The following is an 11,122-nucleotide window of genomic DNA, read 5'->3' as shown; positions in this document are numbered from 1 at the left end:
TCTTCTGGTTTGACCATATTTTCCCATAATCTAGTATCCTTTGGTCACAGAACACATTCTGTACACGAAAAAGTAGTTTTGAGGAGGTGTTTTTTCTCCTAGAAAAGTCAACCGTGAATGAGTTTGGCAGAAGGGTCATTTTGCTACAGGGCCGGTGGTGGTTCCTTGCCCGCCGCGATGCCCCTTATGTCTCCGTCAGGAACTCTTTCTTGTGTTTCCTCCTGCATCTTCTCCACCTCCTTCAGAGTATATTCTAAGATAGTCTTCTGCCCCTGAAACTTAAAATAACCCAGGAAATATTTCTTGCGGAGCAGAAGAGGAAACCAATATATATCATCCGGCCACATCTCCTTGAAAGGTATCTGGTCCACGTCAAACCACTGAGGGCGCATTTCTGCAATGGGAGAGAAACATGGTACAGGTAGTCCTAGACCTCTAACCACAATCGGGGCTGAAATCTCTGTTGTTAAGCAAGCCAGCTGGAAGATCACAAATGGTGATCATGTCTCCCTCCCTCCCTCCCTCCCTCCCTCTCCCTTGCACACTTCCCTATTTCTGCTCACTCTCACCCACTTTCCTACCGTCACTTTCGGTGGGGTCTCCGTGGAAATTGTCAGCGCGAAAGATATGGACCTCCATCAGCTCCAAATTGCCTACAAATTCAAAGGTAATTTGGCCTATTTTCTGTAAGGTGTCCACGGTCAAGCCACACTCTTCCTGGAGCTCCCTGAAAGTAAGGGAACGAGAGAGTTTGCAAAGCTGGAGATTTTGGTTCACACGTTAAGAGTGTTTCCCTCTTCTGCATTCCTGCATTTTCTTAGGAATGGCAACAGGATAAGGGTGAAGGTGACCTATTGGTCTTCCAACTGGAAGCATCTGAAGCATTCCTTTTTCTTTCCTTCCCTCCCTCTTCTTTTCCCCCCTTCTTTGTCAAACAAAAATTACAAATTGAAATGAGCAAAATGGAAAAACCTAAAATGTGACAGGGATGATAGCACGTTAGTGCACTCATGCCCTCCCCCTCCTTAGGAACCTTTTCAATATGGGATGAGGTCCACAGGAGTTGAATTTCCGAATGAAAACTGTGAAAGTAGCTGAGACAACTGAACTGGCTAAGATATCCCATACTTTGACACCGCCCAGGGAGCACGTGTAGCTTAAGGGATGCTATGGATGCAGACTCCCTTTTGATTTGAATTGTGCGTGTGTGTGTTTACTTCTCTTTTTGTCATCTTCTCATCACAGGCTAAATAATAATGGGTGAAATGACTCCCAGGTGAGGAAATACAGTGATTCAGCGCCCATTCCTGGCCGCCCGAAACATTCCCTGAAGTCATTTCACCATTTTTTCAATTTTATAGCATCTAGGCGAGTCCCTCTGTTCAGCCGATGATTGAGCTAAAACGAAGTCAGAACAAAAGGCAAGGAAAACACCCTCAATCCAGTATGAATCATCCCAACTCCATGTGGCCCACAAACTAGAAGCGGAGCAAGTTACCAGGGCCCTGTTGCGCAATTCCAAAATTGCAATCACGAGCCTCTTCCAAAGAATTGGAGAAGACTGGCCGTAGACCAGCGGTTCCCAACCTTTCCAGTTTGGTCCCACTCCCCCTCCCCCCACCTGATGGGGAGGGTGTGTGAGTGGCAGGCATTTGCACTTGTGCATGAAACTCTGGGGGTTGGGGGCCCCTGCCATAGATAGTGGGTTGTCCTCCACCTTTTTGCTGCCTGCTCCACCGTCTCCCCCAGCTGCACCTTTCCGCCAAAGCCGTTCCAGAGGCCGGCCCCGAAGCCGCGCTTTTTCATGCCCAGCAGGATGCGCTGGGGCTGCATCACCAGCACCAGCGTGTACAGCTTAGTCGTCAGCATGCTGCACCCTAGGTCAAGAAGGGAGGGGAAAGCATCAATGGCCAAGTCCACAGAAATCCCGCAGGAAGCTGGAGAGGGGAGGAGGAAGGCTGAGATTGCTGATACTGTGCTTTGCAAGAGGGTCAGGTACATGCCCAAAGCACTGGAAAAAGACAAGCATCGAGGAAGGAAGGCAGGGGAGAGATGAGATGAAATGAGAGGAAGGAAGGGAGGAGAGGCGAAGGGAGGGAAGGAAATTGCCAGGCTCTCCTGGACCACCGTTTCTCTATCTCAGCAACTGAAAAATGGGTGGACTTCAATTCCCAGCATTCCCCAGCCAGCATGCTTTAACAAGACTCCATGGAAGGTTTTCCCTCCCAACTCCTCGCTTTTAAGTTCCAGCCACGAATCGCCCCTAATGAAGAGAAAGAGGCAGAGCGCAATTGCTATGCAAAAAAAACCCCTGCCCCGAAGCTACTACCAAAGCCCTGGATTCTCTCTCTCTCTCTCCCTCCCTTTCTTCCTCTTCCTCCTCGCTTCCTCCTGCTAAGAAAATAGGGGGAAGAGGAGGAGGGAGACCCCGGGCCCTGCAGGGAGGCGACCCTCCCCAATGCGCTCCTTGCATACCTGAAAGGAACGAAGCGCGTCTCAGATGCGAAAATACAAAAAGCAAACAAGCAAAAAACCGTGCAGGGTCACAGAACGTGGGAGACGGAGCGGCGTTTCCGGGGGGAGGACTATAGACGTCGGACTCGGTGCCACGCGAAAAGTGTCCCCCAAATACCGGAAGTGGCCGGAGAAACCATGAGCCGGTGAGTGGGGCCGAATGCAGCTAGACCTCCGGGAGGAACAAAGGCTCTTCACCCCCCCACCCGCAAATTCCTGCTTCCTTTGCTCGGGGCTGCGGAGGGGGGGGGGGTGTGGTCTCCCGAATTAGGCTTGCCAAGATTCCCACGCCCCTTTCCCTTGGGTGGGCTGAGATGCCTTTTCATGATGGTTGTTGAGTTCCAGTTCTTCCTCTCGCCTGCCAGAGCGTTACTCTAGGGGATTCTGGGAGTTGAAAGCTGTACATGTTGAAGCATGCTGGCTGGGAAATTCTGGGAGTTGATGCCACCCATTTTAAAGTTGCTGAGATTGAGAAACCCTGGTCCAGAAGATAACAGCCATTTCCTTCCTTCCTTCCTTCCTTCCTTCCTTCCTTCCTTCCTTCCTTCCTTCCTTCCTTCCTTCCTCTCCTTTCCTCCCTCCCTCCCTCCCTCCCTTCTTTCCTTCCATTCATCCATCCATCCTAACTTACTATGTTTATACCATAGCTGTTGCTAGTTTTCAGCAATCCCACTGGTTTTTCTCCCTTGCAGACATAGGATGCTGCCCACCATTTTACTTCAGGTCCAGAGAATCCACACAGCAGGGCAGCACCTAAAATCCAAAACAGGGGCAGAGCATCGCTGGCTGGAGAGGCATTTCCGAGATCCATTTGTGAAGAGAGCCAAAGAGAGGAACTATCGTTGCCGAAGTGCTTTCAAATTGCTGGAGATTGATGACAAACATCGCCTCTTTCGGCCTGGGCTGCATGTCCTCGATTGCGGGACGGCCCCCGGAGCTTGGGCTCAGGTAGCGGTTGAACGAGTCAATGCCACAGGATCTGGTGAGCAGATGCCGAAGGCTACCGAGTCTGGTTCTCAACCTGTTCTCAACCAGCCATACTGTGGTTTGGTTAGTTTGGGATCGTGATCACATGAACTCTCTGTAGTTTTAACTTTCGTCTCACTCATGACTTCTGATGGATTGTTCTTTGCCACAAGGGATAAAGGGCAGAAATATGGATTGGGTGGAGAAAGAGGGACTGCCTAAGACCTTGCTTGCTTTTGCAAATCCTAACTCTTTTATTGCATTTTTGAGCAAACCGTAACTCAACACAGCAGCCTTGGTTAGGAAGTAGCTAGAACTATTTCCAAGGTGTAAATGTGTTTTTCTTCCAATTCATTTTTTTCATTCCTGCTTCCTCTGCTCTATGTGAGTGGCGAGGTGGTGAAGGGGGTTGCCTCAGACTTCATAATGTACCATAAAATGCAGTTGTTTTAGATCTGCCTGTTTATATTAAACTCCTTCTATCCAATAAATATTGCCACACCGTGTTTTTTCAGGTATTGACAGTATGTGGCTAGAGAAATTCTTCCCTCCGTTTGAATATGCGTTTTTTTTTATCTACCCGTGGCTTCATTTTAATATCATGGGTTTTCCCTCTGGGAAATGATAGTGAGAGCAGTCTTGAAAAGCCTCAGTTTAATTAATTAATGTCAGGCAAAAGTGCTCTGACAGCAGAAAACGTAACTGTTGGCTGACTCTGGAGTGGCTTGACGACAGTACAAGACAGTGATTGATGAAGGAGATTTCTGAATTATTGATCCTTACAGAAAGCCTTGCTCATAAAAAAAACCCTGCTTGTTAGGAAGGTGCTAAAAATAAAATGATAGAATTGATTAAGAGGCTGGTGGTGGGTGACTTTCAGTAATTTCTTTTTTAATGCCACCCATAGGGAATGCAAAGTCATTTTCCTATTTTCCTTGCCAGTCTGCAGATAGATAGAAGCTGTGTTACTGACAGAGTTCACGGATTTTGCTAAGTCATAAGGTGGCTTATTTAGTTCGAGTGGGGTCTCTGCTTTTGATAAACTATGGTTAATTGGCTTAGTGCAAGTGTGAACCATCCAGTTATGGCTTGTACAATACACATAGCTAAGTCCCAAAGGTGCTTTTCAAAAGGCAGTTGAACTTTTGGGGGGTTTTGGGTTGAAAATGTTTTGCTTCTCATCCAAGAAGCTCCTTCTATTTGGCTTCTTGGAAGGGAAGTGAAATGTTTTCAAGGAAAAAAAACAAGGAAGTCCAGTTCCATTTGGAAAAGCACCTTTGGACAACCATGACCTGAATGATTGAGAATCTCCAGAGACACATAACTAACCAAATCTTAGCTTAATGTAGTGTGTAAACCCAGCCAGGAAGGTCAGTGAATACTTTTATGGGATAAGTAAGGGAGTAACAGAGGTCTGTATTATTATCCCTCGGAAGAATACACCAGTTCTGCCCTACTCACACTTTACGGCTTGAACAATCAGTAAGTAGATCATTTACTGCCTGGTATTTCATAGTTTCTAGAAACTGGGAAACAGCTTTCTGTTAAAAATTCACTTATGTAGAGCCTTTAAAAAAAGATTTATTACTTAGCATTACTTCTGGGTAATAGCGTAGGCTAAAGTTCCCTCAGTCCACCGTTACAATGACCTATGGATTAGAAACATATTGGTCTTGTCCACTTGAGGTGTCTTTAAAAGCAATTGGACCCACTTGCTCCATAAATTTGCCTATCGGGCTATTCTGTGATTTCTAGATTCCTAGGCAATATGTCATTAAACAACAGCTCCTGGAGGAGAACCCTCTAGTGAACTATTTTATCTTTATGTCCTCGGTGCTCAGTTCTCATAAAAAGTGGCAGAATTTACGTGCCCTTGTATTGGTCATGAAGTCTACTGGCAGTAAAAAAAAGGGGGAAAAATGGGAAATGGTTTTCTGCCTGAAATTCTGACTAAGCATCCCAAGTATCTTTTTGTGAATGTTGATATTGTAACGAAATGTGAAATTAACCCTGGGGGACAATGGGAAGAAATGCTGAGTAGGAAACAATTAGATAAGAGGCAGGGCCCCCCCAGTTGCTTAACAGCCAGAGGAAGAAACTTAGAAAGGATCCATCCTAATTGATCAGGAGGGAGTTAAAACAGGAGCTGGGAAGTGTGTACCTTCAGATCGAAAAGATTCTGTTAACGTAGCCTCAAAATAGAGTAGAATTAGCTTGTCAGGTCGTGTTTCACTCTAGGTCACCTGGGTGGACCGACTGATATTTGGCACCAAGGTTACAAAATGAGCCAGGTTTTGTTAATGTTTTCTCTCTTAACTGTTCTCCTTAGTGCAGGGGTAGGCAACCTCGGCTCTTTTATGACTCGTGGACTTCAACTCCCAGAATTCCTGAGCCAGCATAGCTGGCTCAGGAATTCTGGGAGTTGAAGTCCACGAGTCATAAAAGAGCCGAGGTTGCCGACCCCTGCCTTAGTGTATTACCAGGCGTGAATAGAATGACACGCAAATTTCAGTTGTTCTCAGAAATGTACCGTCTTCGCCTGCAGAGGAAAAATCTGAATACTCTTTGCCTCAAACACCAGACATGATCTGCAAACTGACTTATGCAGGTCCAGCTCATTTAATTAGTTGAAACCCAGTAGAAAACCAGAAAATGGAACTAACTGAGTAAATCAGAGGTCTCCGAACCTGACAACTTTAAGACTTGTGGATTTCAGCTCCCTCATTTCCGCAGGCAGCCATGATGGGCCTTGAAGTCCGCAAATCTTAAAGTTGCTAAGTTTGGAGGCCCCACTAAGAAGTCTTTGGCTAGACACAACACTGGTTAACTGATGCGTAGTTTACTCCAGTAAGCTATGGGTCAGTTAATCAGCGTGGTGTCTAGCCAAAGACTCTGGGGCTTCTTTAAAGACCAATGAATGTATTTTAATGTTGTTGTTTTTTCACACGGATTGCTTTGTGTCCTCTAGATCCAGAACAGCCCGTTGGCTTTGTCCTTGGAGTTGATCTTCTTCACCTTTTCCCTCTGGAAGGAGCAATTTTTCTCCCTCATGCCGATATCACAGATCTGGGCACCCAGAAGGAGATCCAAACTCTTCTCCCAAAAGGAAAAGCAGATATTATCCTAAGCGACATGGCGCCAAATGCAACCGGCATCCGGGAATTCGATCATGGAAAATTGATTGAACTCTGCCTGTCCCTTTTGGATCTGGCCCAAGGCATTTTGCAGCCAGGAGGGGTCCTGCTGTGCAAATTCTGGGATGGCAAGGAGAGCCATCTCCTCCGAAGCCGGCTGTTGCAAGACTTCCGGGAAGTGAAGACCCTAAAGCCTCAAGCGAGTAGGAAAGAATCAGCTGAGTCTTTTTTCTTAGCAAAAACATACCGAGGGGTGTCAAATGTACAGCAGAAGAAACTTGAGTAGCTCCATGCATTCTGTGTGGCATCGCTTAGGATTGATGTACCAGACATGGTTGCAGCAGCAATAGTTGCATTTTTTTGTTGGGGGAGGGTGCTGCAGATGGGAATTTTGCAGGCTGCCGGAGAGGTGGGGTCCTTGGTGTTCTCTGAGCTGGATGATTTTCTTGCAGACGTTTCATGACCCAACTAGGAAACATCATCAGGCTAGAAAGAAGTGGGTTTTCAGAAAGGAGAAGGAGGACTGTGGGGTCCTTGGTGCTCTCTGAGTTTGGTGGTTTTCTTGCAGATGTTTCAAGACCCAACTAGGTAACATCATCAGTGCAAACCTCAATCCCTTCTGACACTGATGATGTTTCCTAGCTGGGTTACGAAACGTCTACAAGAAAACCACCAAGTGTAGAGCGAATCAAGGGCCCCTGAGCTACAAATATTCCATAAGTGCTGGAGAAGTTTGTATATAGTATTAATTATAAGTTGTATAAATAAATAACCAATAGGACAAAAGGCAATCTCTCTCTTGTGTCCATTCGGAAAGAAACTGTTGTAGGACTTCATTCCCAGATAAACACCCCTGCAGCCTCTCTCTAGCAACAGCTGCTGACAAAAACTTGCATGGAAAAGATAATTCATTTACTATTTATTTATTGAAACTTCTCATCTTAAAACAACTGAGGGCAACTGCTTGAGTAGTGGGCTGGACTAGAAGACCTTCAAGGTCCCTTCCAGATTCTATTCTATTCTATTCTATTCTATTCTATTCTATTCTATTCTATTCTATTCTATTCTATTCTATTCTATTCTATTCTATTCTATTCTATTCTATTCTATTCTATTCTATTCTATTCTATTCTATTCACAATCCATAAACCAACATAGCATCAATATAAAACAGTATAAAACCACACAGAAACATTACGTAAATAATGTAAAACAGCAGAGCAATAACGTAAAACAATACAAATAGTGTAAATATATAAAGCAGTATAAAACAATACAAATGGCATAAAAACAAAAAGTATAAAGCAATGTAAAAATAGTATAAAAACAATATAAAAACAAGGATCTGCTTCAAAGAAGACTTCATCACCGGAGGCTTTCCAGAATCGAGACTGGACAGCCACCTGTCAGAAACGTGTAGGGACTCCTACTTGGGCAGGGGGTTGGACTAGATGACCTCCAAGGTCCCCTCCAGTTCCGTTATTCTATTCTTGCCCAATATAAAATATGATAAAACCACAAAAACTCGTCGACGTGGGTTTTTAATATCGTCTTTCCTGGCAACGGACCTTTTTTTTTCTTTTCCTTTTTCTTTTGAGAAATACAGTACCAACCTCCGCCAGGAGAGCGCGCCGCGCCTCTTTCGATTTCTGGCCGCGCCTCTATTCCGAGCACTACGGCCCGCAGCGAAAGCGGCTGGGAAGCGAAGGCGCCGAGAGGGAGGAGGAGGAGGAGGAGGAGGAGGAGGCGGGCGGGGCGAAGTCTCGCGAGAGCCGGACGGGGAACTCTCGCGGCGTCTCGGAGGGAGGGCGGGAGAGCAGAGCTGGCCATGGCCGAGTGGGGAGGGTGAGTGCGCGCGAGCCAGCGAGCGAGCGGGGCCCGGGGTGTCACGTGGGTCCCGGGCGGGCGGATTGGCAGAGGGCGGGCGGGCGGCGACCGGGGCGGAGGGGTCTCGTCTCGCCGCCGCCGGCGGGATCCGAATGGCGGGGAGGGCGAGTGGGTGAGGGTGGTCCCTCTGGAGCCGGAGAGCGAGGGCCGAGACTCACGCCGCCCCTCGCGCCGTCTTTCTCGCTTGGTGTGCCGAGAGTGCTCCTGGGCGTGTGCAGAGTGCCCTCCCTCCCACCGTGTAACCTCCCGGCTGCTTGGAAGTCCCCAATCTCCCTTCAAAGTTTGCTTGCAAACCCTCCCCCCTCCCCTTGGACGGACACACACACACCACCCACCCACACACACACACACTCACAACCGCAACCACACAAAGAGAGAGACCAGTTTGGGCAGAGGAGATAAACTGGGACGGATGTGATGGAAGAGATCCTACTGCGCTTTGATTTTGCTAGCCGGGGGTGGGTTGAAATGGGGATTTGCATAGGAAACGGAATGCAAAAATAAAAGTACTACAAAACTACTAAGCTTTAGGAGGGCCAATGTGCAGGCAGGGCACGATGGGGTTGAAGTCAAGATCTGCTAGCCAGGGGTTGGCGTGGGGTGAAATGGGGATTTGCATAGGAAACGGAATGCGAAAATAAAAGTACTACAAAACCCCTAAGCTTTAGGAGGGCCAATGTGCAGGCAGGGCACGATGGGGTTGAAGTCAAGATCTGCTAGCCAGGGGTTGGCGTGGGGTGAAATGGGGATTTGCATAGGAAACGGAATGCGAAAATAAAAGTACTACAAAACCCCTAAGCTTTAGGAGGGCCAATGTGCAGGCAGGGCACGATGGGGTTGAAGTCAAGATCTGAGCGGGGGGGGGGGGGGTTTCCCAGGATGGGACCTTCACTCCGGCCTGCTCTGGATCACTTTCCTCTTCATTGCTGTTGCCTTGCAGGTTGTGTGATGGTTTCGCTTCTGTTTTGCTCTTGTTTGCAACACTGGGATCTTTTTGTTTCCACTTGGGTGATGTGATTGTTCTTCCAAAGCTGGTGAAGAGAGAGTGGAAACGGAAAAAAGCCAAGTGTTGCAAAAAGAGGCAAACAAGCAAAGTCATAAACACAACTTGCACAGGAGAGACAAAAGTGTACACAGAGACAATAATAAAGGAGTGGAACCAGCTTCTGATTTCTTTTCCAGCAAATGCAAGGATGGTTGCAAAATGATTTTTTACTCTAGTCTACGGTTACAATAAAAACCCCTTTCTTTTTCTCTATTGTCATCCGAACCACAAATCAAAAGTTCATTTTTTTTTCTTTCAAAAAAACAAAAACTATAACAGAGATTTCCAGACAGCAAATAAAGGTGGTGTTCGCTGAGCTGCGTTGTTTTCTTGCAGACGTTTCATGACCCAACTAGGCAACATCATCAATGCTGTAGGACTCAACCCTGAGCTACAAATATTCTTTTCTCTCGGCAGCAATAAATCCATTCCATGTCTTTTCTCTAATCAAAGAAGTCATATATTTTTGTAGCTTTGTGTTTTATTCTTGCCCTGTACACCGCCCTGAGTCCTTCGGGAGAAGGGCGGTATACAAATATTAATAAATAAATAAATAAATAAATATATATATATTTACTTATTTGGTGGGCTAAAATTTGAGGTGTAATAACTTGACACATGTGAAGAAAAATGTCTTTTTTTAAAAAAAAAATTTATTATATACTCGGCAGGACTCAGATGCAGATGGAGGAGGCTGAGGGGAACACCACTGTCTTCTCCATCCTGAAGTCGTACAACAAGTTCATGTCCCTCTCTGTGGATGAATCTTCTGTCCAAGATGCACCACAGCCTCTTCCGGGCTCGCTCCAGACACATTACCAGCAAATGATGAAGGTGAGGCAGTGCTCCTCAGTGGTCACATTCAGCAAACAAACCATCTAGGTGTGTGTCATGTATGCGGTTCACTTTGAGAGCGGGCAACTAAATTTCATTTTTGATGTGTGCCGTTGTGCCCACAGTAAAAAAAAAATGACAATAAAGATTATCTTATCTAATCAAAGCCAGCAAAAATTTAGCCAACTAAATTATGACATGTAAGTACAGTGTCCGCTGGTTTGCCACCCTTGGATCTGTGCTCAGATAACAGTTACAGACTTCTCTCTTTCCCTCTTCCTCCCATTGATTCTCAACACTGCACTGTGGTTTTTAAATATGCTAGTTTTACAGTTTTACTGTGGTTTTTAATGCTGTTTTAACTTTGGATTGGGAGCTGCCCAGAGTTGGTCATAAGATGGGTGGCTATATAAATTGTTTTAAGTAAATAAATTAATTTACTAAGTAGTTGTGATTTGGTCCACATCCAGAGGGACCTGAGTGTTTTAATCTGGAGGTGAACCAACAAAAACAGCTGAACTAGTTGACATGTCCCCTACCAAAGCTTATTTTGCTTTTTTGCTAAATAAATGAAACCACCTGGAGCGGGGGCCCTAGTTGGTACCTGTATCCCTGGATAGAATATTGTCCACCCCTGGAAGGGTGGGGGTGGAATTTGCTTGTAAAATGCTATAGGTTAACTCCAAGCCCTCCCACCCCACTCCCGCCCTCCAGAGATGGAGGCATGGTGAGCGTTGTTCAA

General features: G+C 46.2%; 3 protein-coding genes across 7 annotated transcripts in view; 2 read left to right on the top strand and 1 right to left on the bottom strand.

Moving 5' to 3' along the window:
• Window positions 1-64: 64 nt before the first annotated feature.
• On the bottom strand, window positions 65-2,564 carry NUDT1 (nudix hydrolase 1). 2 transcript variants are annotated; one of them, XM_081338029.1, is made up of 4 exons: window positions 2,476-2,564; window positions 1,718-1,877; window positions 570-727; window positions 65-394 (listed from the first exon to the last, which is right to left on the bottom strand). In XM_081338029.1, the coding sequence occupies exons 2-4, from the start codon at window positions 1,867-1,869 to the stop codon at window positions 144-146; spliced, it is 561 nt and encodes a 186-aa protein (XP_081194155.1). In that variant the 5' UTR covers window positions 1,870-1,877; window positions 2,476-2,564; the 3' UTR covers window positions 65-143. The 2 variants fall into 2 exon arrangements, with proteins under 2 accessions (XP_081194155.1, XP_081194156.1); XM_081338030.1 differs by having other exon boundaries at window positions 582-727.
• On the top strand, window positions 1,960-7,398 carry MRM2 (mitochondrial rRNA methyltransferase 2). 2 transcript variants are annotated; one of them, XM_081338028.1, is made up of 3 exons: window positions 1,960-1,995; window positions 3,207-3,496; window positions 6,449-7,398. In XM_081338028.1, exons 2-3 carry the CDS (start codon window positions 3,214-3,216, stop codon window positions 6,898-6,900), a joined length of 735 nt encoding a protein of 244 aa, XP_081194154.1. In that variant the 5' UTR covers window positions 1,960-1,995; window positions 3,207-3,213; the 3' UTR covers window positions 6,901-7,398. The 2 variants fall into 2 exon arrangements, with proteins under 2 accessions (XP_081194154.1, XP_081194153.1); XM_081338027.1 differs by lacking the exon at window positions 1,960-1,995 and adding an exon at window positions 2,551-2,660.
• A 608-nt stretch (window positions 7,399-8,006) lies between these two features.
• The window catches only part of MAD1L1 (mitotic arrest deficient 1 like 1), a 188,765-nt gene continuing 185,649 nt past the window's right edge, over window positions 8,007-11,122 (top strand). For all 3 annotated transcript variants that reach the window (XM_081337803.1, XM_081337802.1, XM_081337804.1), the window contains exons 1-2: window positions 8,007-8,459; window positions 10,218-10,380. In XM_081337803.1, coding sequence (XP_081193929.1) covers window positions 8,443-8,459; window positions 10,218-10,380 — 180 coding nt within the window. In that variant the 5' untranslated portion in view covers window positions 8,007-8,442. The remainder of the gene's footprint in view (window positions 8,460-10,217; window positions 10,381-11,122) is intronic.

The sequence above is a fragment of the Vipera berus genome, assembly GCF_964194415.1.
Source record: "Vipera berus genome assembly, chromosome: 13".
NCBI classification, from domain to species: domain Eukaryota; kingdom Metazoa; phylum Chordata; class Lepidosauria; order Squamata; family Viperidae; genus Vipera; species Vipera berus.
Note: the sequence above shows the minus strand (reverse complement) of the source record. Positions and strands in the feature narration are given on the sequence as shown.

Excerpts from the sequence above, each read along its gene's own strand:
- NUDT1 (XM_081338029.1), bottom strand. The coding sequence starts at position 1,869 with ATGCTGACGACTAAGCTGTACACGCTGGTGCTGGTGATGCAGCCCCAG. Across the intron at positions 728-1,717 it reads GTGGAGCAGGCAGCAAAAAG|GGAGCTCCAGGAAGAGTGTG; the intron begins GTGGAGGACAAC and ends CCTTACTTTCAG. Across the intron at positions 395-569 it reads AAGTGACGGTAGGAAAGTGG|AAATGCGCCCTCAGTGGTTT; the intron begins GTGAGAGTGAGC and ends CTCCCATTGCAG.
- MRM2 (XM_081338027.1), top strand. Across the intron at positions 3,497-6,448 it reads AGTCAATGCCACAGGATCTG|ATCCAGAACAGCCCGTTGGC; the intron begins GTGAGCAGATGC and ends TGTGTCCTCTAG.